The 8008-nt window shown below is 49.1% G+C and overlaps 2 protein-coding genes and 1 pseudogene across 2 annotated transcripts, besides 7 other annotated features; all 3 read left to right on the top strand.

Moving 5' to 3' along the window:
• Positions 1-824: a sequence feature (heterozygous, non-Esmeraldo-like haplotype).
• On the top strand, positions 1-2523 carry Tc00.1047053504443.30 (annotated as a pseudogene).
• Positions 825-3546: a sequence feature (haploid, Esmeraldo-like haplotype).
• On the top strand, positions 2904-3875 carry Tc00.1047053504443.20 (uncharacterized protein; the record flags this gene model as incomplete). The annotated part of the gene is made up of 1 exon (XM_802020.1): positions 2904-3875. One exon carries the CDS (start codon positions 2904-2906, stop codon positions 3873-3875), a length of 972 nt encoding a protein of 323 aa, XP_807113.1.
• Positions 3547-5199: a sequence feature (areas merged during assembly that could not be assigned to a particular haplotype. This can correspond to areas where the two haplotypes were merged or to regions with more than two copies in the genome that were merged during assembly.).
• Positions 5200-5491: a sequence feature (areas merged during assembly that could not be assigned to a particular haplotype. This can correspond to areas where the two haplotypes were merged or to regions with more than two copies in the genome that were merged during assembly.).
• Positions 5492-8008: part of a sequence feature (heterozygous, non-Esmeraldo-like haplotype) that runs on past the window's edge.
• Positions 6041-6107: a sequence feature (A-rich).
• Positions 6223-7617, top strand: Tc00.1047053504443.10 (ubiquitin hydrolase, putative; the record flags this gene model as incomplete). Its single annotated transcript, XM_802019.1, has 1 exon — positions 6223-7617. One exon carries the CDS (start codon positions 6223-6225, stop codon positions 7615-7617), a length of 1395 nt encoding a protein of 464 aa, XP_807112.1.
• Positions 7785-7826: a sequence feature (AT_rich).

The raw sequence follows: 8008 nt of genomic DNA, 5'->3' as shown, positions 1-8008 counted from the left end.
TTGCAGCGTGACGCGCAGGGGTTGTTGATGCGGGATCTGCTTCCGCATATGGGTGTGGATTGCGCCGCCGATCGGAGCAAATGTCTCTTCATTGGATACATGGTTCATCGTCTTTTGTTACTCGCGCTGGGAAGAAGGGAAGACACGGACCGTGACTTTTTGGGCCCATAAACGTATTGATGTTGCCGGGGCACTGCTTACATTTCAATTGAAACCAAATTTCTTGTCAGGGTGCGGAAGGAGATGGCAAAAACAGTGCATGATTACTCTACCAACCGCGGTGGTGTTGTCAGCTTTGGCAGAATTCTGCACAGTCGCCTCATCACGGATGGATTGCGCCGTTGCTTGGCAACGGGTAACTTTGGAGATATGAAGTCTGGTAACATCAAGACAGGCGTGGCTCAAACACTCAACCGGCTGACTTATTCCTCTTCACTAAGTAATTTACGCCGCATTCAAAATCCCATCTCTGCCTCCAGCAAAGCCACCAAACCACGCAACCTGCACTGTACCCAGTGGGGTTACATCTGTCCGGTGGAAACCCCAGAGGGTGGCTCTATTGGTCTGCTGAAAAATCTGGCCCTTATGTGCCTTATTTCTCGTGGCAGCGATCATACGGGCGTTGTGCAGGCTGTACAGGCTCGTATTACCGGGTTTCACTCGATTGATCTTCCAGGTCTTGCCGATGTGCGGGTTGCTCGAGTGTTTGTGAATGGCACACTAATCGGCGTGCATCGCGATCCGGAGCGTCTCCTTCGCGAGTTACGTGCTCGACGTCGTGGTGGGGAGCTTAGCAACGAGGTGAGCATTGTACGCGACATCCGCGATCGAGAGATTCGTGTCTTCTCCGATGGCGGCAGGTGTCTGCGCCCGCTGTTTGTCGTGGAAAGGTCCCGCATCAAGTTGCAGAAGACTGGCATTGGGGAACTTCTTGAGCCGTCCAAGACCCCTGGTGGAAAGCGTGAAATTTCTTGGAATCGTATCATAAAGAAGGGATACGTGGAACTTATTGATTGCGAAGAAGAGGACTCGCTCCTTATCGCCATGACAATGACGGAGGTGAGCAAGAATTACTACTACTCCCACTGTGAGATGGACCCGTCGATGATTCTTGGCATTTGCGCTTCTATCATTCCCTACCCGAACCACAATCAGTCCCCACGTAATACGTATCAATCGGCTATGGGAAAGCAAGCCATGGGGATATACGCGTCAAACTTTAACATGCGTATGGACACAACAGCACATGTGCTCTTTTATCCTCAAAAACCACTTGTGCGAACGAAGGCTATGTCGTACATGCGAAGCAATGACCTCCCGGCTGGGCACAACGCGGTGGTTGCCATCGCCTGCTACTCGGGATACAATCAAGAGGACTCTATCATTATGAGTCGTTCTGCTGTGGAGCGTGGATTCTTCCGCAGCGCATTCTGGCGCTCCTACAAGGCAACTGAGGAGCGAAAAAAAGATGTTCGTGAGACGTTTGAAAATCCCGACCGTAAGATTTGTCGTGTGAAACGTGCAGACTACACAAAACTCGACGCGGATGGTCTTATCAAACCGGGCATGCCTGTTATGGGTGGCGACATTCTTGTCGGTAAAACCATTCCTATTTCCGAGGCGAAGCTGGAGAATGCTGCCCTGAACGATACACGTCTCCTTAAACGGGATTGCAGCATTGCATCGCGAACATCAGAAAAGGGCGTGGTTGAAAGGGTAATGCTCACAGAAAACAGTGGCAATCGCTTTACCAAGGTGAAGATTCGCACCATTAAGATACCAAACATTGGGGATAAGTTCTGCAGTCGTCATGGACAAAAGGGCACAAATGGTATTCAATTCCGTCAGGAAGACATGCCTTTTAACCGTGACGGAATTGTTCCAGATTTGATTATTAACCCACACGCCATTCCCTCACGCATGACTGTGGCGCATCTTATTGAGACACTCGCAGGCAAGGTGGCGTGCTATAAAGGAAGTGAAGTTTACGCCACGCCCTTTTGCTCTGTTGTTGTTGAAGACTTTGGAAAGGCTCTCCATCAGCTTAAGTTTCAGCGCTACGGCAATGAGTGCTTATACAATGGCCATACAGGGTCGCCTCTTGATCACCTTATCTTTTTTGGTCCTACTTACTATCAGCGTCTTAAGCATTTGTCTGGCGACAAGATTCACGCACGGCCTCGTGGACCACTTCAACCACTGGTACGTCAGCCCACAGAAGGACGTGCACACGAAGGGGGCCTGCGTTTCGGTGAGATGGAGCGGGACTGTATGTTGTCCTACGGTGCTTCCCAGTGGCTTCGAGAGCGTCTCTTTCGTGTGAGTGATTACTACTCGGTTCATGTCTGCAATATTTGCGGAACTATTTGTGCTGCCGACACGGAACAAAATGTTTACAAGTGCCAAGGTTGTGATAACGACACACGTATTTCCCAGACCCTTATGCCATATGCATGCAAGCTCTTGTTTCAGGAGCTTATGTCCATGGCCATTCTTCCACGTCTTGGCACAGGACCGCTTTAAGTGCATGCACCATATCTAATTCAATTATCTGAAACGAGGATGATTAACTTCTGAATATAGACATAATCTACAAAGCACAAATGGGCCGCTTATTTTTTTTCTTGTTGTTGTTGTTGTTTTTGGGGTGTGCATGTATGGTTGTGTCTGTTCCATCACCTTTACCCCCTTTCTGCTCTTTTGTTGGGTTATTTTATGCGAACACTTTTTTTTTGTTGTCTTTGCACGGTCTTGCGGCTTTAACATTGTTCTTTTTGTGTGTGTGGTTTTCTGCTTTCCAATTTTTGTATTTTGTGGGAAAGGGCCGAGAAGGGGGGCGGAAGAGGGATTTTTTTTCCCTCCCGTATTTATTGTCGTGAAGGCCATTTTCTTTTTGGCGTGCCATGTCCGCTAGAGTGGCTCGATCGATGTATCGGCGGATGCTCAAGATTGTGGCGTCCATTAAACGTGTAGGGGCTGAGCAACTGGCATTAGAGCGCTATGCCGAGTTTCTCCCTTGCACCGTGGAGGTGAGGAAGGGCGAATCCCTTCATGCTCTTCTCCGTAAGGCCTTCATTAGCGCCTCATTGAGTGCGGAATCTTTAGCCAGCGGCTTCTCCTTCATTAAGGACGCCACGGAGTCTTTGCCTGATTTGGAGCTGCTTTCTCTTTGGAATGCCTATTGCCTCGATGGCGAGTATGAGATGTTGTATGGGGTTGCGCTTTTGAGTGCCGCACTGCAGCAGGCTGAGAACGAGGAGCCAACGCATGCAGGGGAGTTGGGTGACATCGTTTCTAGGATACGAGGTGAAGTGCGGCTGTTGGTGAATGAAATGAAGGAAGCGGTGGCGGCAACTCCCACGCCGTCATCTGTAGGACGGCACGGGCTGGATGGGCGTCCATCGTCTCTTGAAACCGCAGTGGAGTCGTTGTGGAAGCGTGGCTTTGACGTTAGTGAGCGAGCTGCGGAGGACCTCACTGCTCTGAGTCTCCTTCGCAAGAGACGGGCGTCGGTATTTCTTCTCAACGTTCTTCTCACGGTGGCCCTGCATGAGTTGGGCGTGCCGTGCACGCTGGTGGGGACGGAATCCCATAGACCGTGGATACGCGTACAAAAATCTGGCAGTCGTCCCCTTTTTATGTCGTTTGCACACGCCGGCGTACACTCAGCGAAGGAGGTTTTGCGCCTGGATGGTCATCCGCCAACCTCTACGCAGTGGTGGCGGGCTGCGCGGTGGGATGGAAGCGGCCGGAAGCACATTCTCTCAAGAATGCTGAAAGTGCAACTGATGCTTCTTTCCTCTTCTTTAGAGTCCCCTTTACGCACACGACAATTGAAGACGTGTCGAACCCAAATACTTTTTCTTTTATCCTAACCTTTTTCATATTTCCTGTTGGATATTCCATGAATATGGTGCGATGTCTTGCCGCATCATCAGCGCTCCACTGCCGTTTTATTTGTGGTTGCTTTTTGTTTCCCAACGTGTGGCAACGCTAATGTTGACGGAGTTTACTTCAGAGTATTCTTTACATGGACGCGTCTGCAGTGCGAAAAGGAAACGCCATTTTACTTGGTGCGTTTCGTGGGGTGCGGGGAGCAGTCGTGAGGCAGCCATTGTGTCTGCAGAGCACACGTGGCGCTTCCACGGAGCTGGACAGGAGTTGTTGGTCTTCACCCTCCAGTCGACTGAATGCTGAATAAACTCATGGAGTTCAGCAGAAAATTTGGATTACACCATTAAGCATGAGACGGAGGACGTCTGTGGATCCTCCGTGACACATTTTTTCTTAGTGGGGCCACTTCGCTGGGACAGTGCCAACGCCGCCGTCCACGTGGTTCGTGTGAATGTCCCAGACGTCTTTTTAGGAGGTGACCAACGTTTCCTCCATGTCGCATGGATTTGTCGGGTCTTGTGGACGCCACTCCTTTTTTTGGCGATGGATTGCCGACTACTGCGAGCGTCCCGCACGTCGCTTGGTTCATGGGGCGCACCGCTTCTGTGAACGGGGGGATAAATGACGGTGCCAAACGATGACTTTTCTTTGTTTCTTGAGGTGCCGCAGGAGGGGAGGCCACCATCAACATTGCACCCGAGAGGTCTTGTGCACCAATAGCTGCAGAGAATGTATCGCCTTTGTGACCGAAACTGTCCTTTTGTATTGCCCATAAATTTCACTTACGGAGAATGACGTCAGTGCAACTTTGGAAAAGGGGGGCGGTGGAGTTGGCGGGAAAATTGACTGCTCGCCGAGACTCCACCCCCTGCTACGCCCAGTAGATGTGGTGTGTGAACCGTGCCACGCTGCGACTGTGGAGGAGACGAAAAGGCTCTTGTACTACTAATTCTTGCCGGACGGTCTATCATTTGACGGAAGGCATCTGTGGCACATTGTTTAGTACCTTCCAGCTGATTTACAAATCCCCATTGGAGCTTTTTGCACGACAAGGAGAAGAATTTGTCTGGATTGAATTTGTCTCAGTTTATTTTTTTTGTTATCTCGAGGAGTCGTGTGTTCTATATCTGCTACGGTCCAACCAAAGATTCCCATTTTTGCCAATGCTTCACCGTCGTGGATACAATTCACGCTCCTCAAACGGCTTTCATTTGTGTAGCAATCGCAGGATCTACGGTGCCCGGCATGTCATGAAGGTGGCGTCCCATTTTCTGCGATGGAGCTCGATTACTATTTGTGGATAATAATGATGATGACAATATTATTGTTGTAGAATGCCATGAGATGAGCGTTTTTTTTTTTTTGTGTGTGCGTGTGCGTGTTTCTGGCTTGTTTCAGGGCCAGTGAAATACACGTTGTCATGATATCCTGCCGCTAAGGTCCGCACGGTCCATCTCCGCTGAGGAAATTCATCGCTTTGCCGTTGTGGGTTGTTATGTAGATTTAACGCTCCTTTACGGGAGACCGCGTTTTCCGTAGGCTCGCAGGTGGGAATTCGGGTACTTGGGAGGAGGACCTGTGGATCTCGCACAATAAAGCTTTACGCCTGAAGGCTACAAAACCGGCGCAGGAGGCATTCATGACGCCCCAATTGCGTCTGTCGTTGAAGTGTCTGCTGTTTGATTACTGCCATTTTGTCTCTCTGTTTCTTCAGCAATTATGCAGTCGCACTTCGACCCCATCCGTCGACAACCGCGTCTGCATTTGTTCCGCTCCCACTTTGTTCCTGCTTGCTGAGCGGCAACGCCTCAGAGTATGAAAATGACGTCTTGCCACGGGTCTGGAGCGATGTGGACACAAAAGAAAAAAAGAAAAAGAAAAAGAAATTGAATTTCTTTTTTTTGTTTGTAAGTTTGCCAACTTTTGGGGACGTTATTATTCGTGGCGGTGTTATTGAGACGCATTTCCATTGTCGTGACTTGCCAGTCATTATTGCAGCCAGCAGGCCCGTGACGATTGGGGTGCGAAGGGATGAGTGGGAGAGAGAGAGAGAGATAGACAACCGAGGAACGTTGGAAGGTGCAAAGAAATGCCGCGCGTTTTCATGAAGGGATTTTTTGGCCACACATTTTGTTCATTTCGTAAATTTTTCTTGTTTTATTATTATCAGTATCTGTTTTTTTTTTTTCTTTCTTTGTTTCTGTTTCCCTTTTACACGGCATTGGTTTGAGGCAGCGGCGGGACGAATTTACACGCACACATACACACCAAAGATTAAAAGAAACAACAACACATTGTAAGATCATTCTTCAAGCAAGTGCTTTGGAAATGGCGACGGTAAAGGTAAAGTGGGGCAAGGAGCTTCTTGAGCTTACGGTCAGTCTTCAGAGCACGGTGGGGGCATTCAAGGAAAAGCTGCAGCAGCTGACACAGGTTCCTGCGGAACGGCAAAAAATTATGGGCCTCAAAGCCAATGCATCCAAGGACGACGCTACGCTCTCCCAAGTTGGTGTCACTGACGGCAAAACGCTGATGCTTCTTGGAGCGGCAGCGGAACCGCCACAAACCAAAGAACCACCGCCGTCGCCAGCCGCCGCATCCAACACGACAGCGGTCCAAGCTCCCGCTGCAGCCACGAGAACGCCTACAGGATTGAGAAACATTGCAAATACATGTTACATGAATGCGGCAGTTCAAATGCTTCATCTTGTGCCTGAGTTGATTGAGTTGCTCCAGTCACGTAAAAATGACACGTTGCTTCATTCAATGGGCGAGCTGTACAAGACGATGGAAGCCAATAAAGACCCTGTCACCCCGTTGCTCTTTTGGAATGCCCTGATCATGCAAAATTCCACCTTTGGGGAGGTTGACGAACATGGCCATCCGATGCAGCACGACGCGCAGGAAGTTCTCAACACAATTCTTCAGCAACTTAACAATGGGATTCAAGAAACACACAAAAATCTTTTTAGTGGGACGATGAAACGGACTTCCGTCTGCAAAGAAATCCCCGATGACGTGTCCGAGGCGTCTGACTTGCCATTCCTCATGTTATCTTGCAATATCAATGCAGAGGTACAGATGCTGGAGACTGGATTGTATGCATCCTTTAATGAGACAATCCCCGTCCGTTCGGAAAAGTTGGCACGCGAAGTACTTTACTCACGCACAAGCCGAATCAGCATTTTGCCGGAGTATCTTTTTGTGCATCTTGTGCGTTTTTCATGGAGGGCAGATACTCAAAAGAAGGCCAAAATACTCAAGCCAGTCTCCTTCCCCCTGGTACTAGATACCTTTACTCTCTGTACGGATGCACTAAAGGAAAGCATGCAGGAGGAACGAGGCAGGGTGTTGGCTCGGCGAGACAAGGAGCTTGAGCGACGTCGTCAAGCCCGACAAAAGACACAATTTGACGTTACCACAAACGCAGAAGAGGTGTCAACTGGGGCGATGGCAGGTGACGCACATAACATTGGCAATAAGAGCGGTTATTATGAACTTTGTGGTGTTATTTCCCACAAGGGCCGGAGTGCAGAGAGTGGGCACTACGTCTTCTGGGGTAAGCCTGAGGATCAGTGGTTTGTCTACGATGATGAGCACGTGGCCTCCGTGACAGAGGAAGACGTCAAGCGTCTGAGTGGCGTTGGTGAGGCGCACATTGCGTATGTTCTTATGTACCGTTCTAGGGACCCACGTACAAAGGCCACGACGATTCCACTTTGAATTGGAATACGCCAGTTGTTGTTGAAAGCTGCACATTTATTAAACCTTCAATAAATGTCTCACTCTGTGAATGTGCAGGTGTGTGCATGTGTGTACTCTAATGAATGTTGGGTTTTTACTTACACCTTGACGCAAAGCCTTTTTTTGTTGATTTTGCCCTTGGCTAGAATTTAATATATATATATATATATAAACATTCTTTAAATATTCTTTACTGCACAGCTGCTTTTCTCCGCGTATGACACGGTACATGTTTGCCACCGAACAGCTGTGCTGAAAAAACTGACCCCCGCTTTTTTTTGCACTTTTTTGCACCATGGACGATAGAAGTGAGGGTAGTAGCTGCGGAAGTGCTGGAAATGGGAAAAAAAGAACGAAGGGATTGTTTGAA

Source organism: Trypanosoma cruzi (assembly GCF_000209065.1).
Source record: "Trypanosoma cruzi strain CL Brener chromosome Unknown tcruzi_1047053504443, whole genome shotgun sequence".
NCBI classification, from domain to species: Eukaryota; Euglenozoa; class Kinetoplastea; order Trypanosomatida; family Trypanosomatidae; genus Trypanosoma; species Trypanosoma cruzi.
The sequence above is the reverse complement of the archived record's forward strand: the minus strand, read 5'-3'. Positions and strand labels throughout refer to the sequence as shown.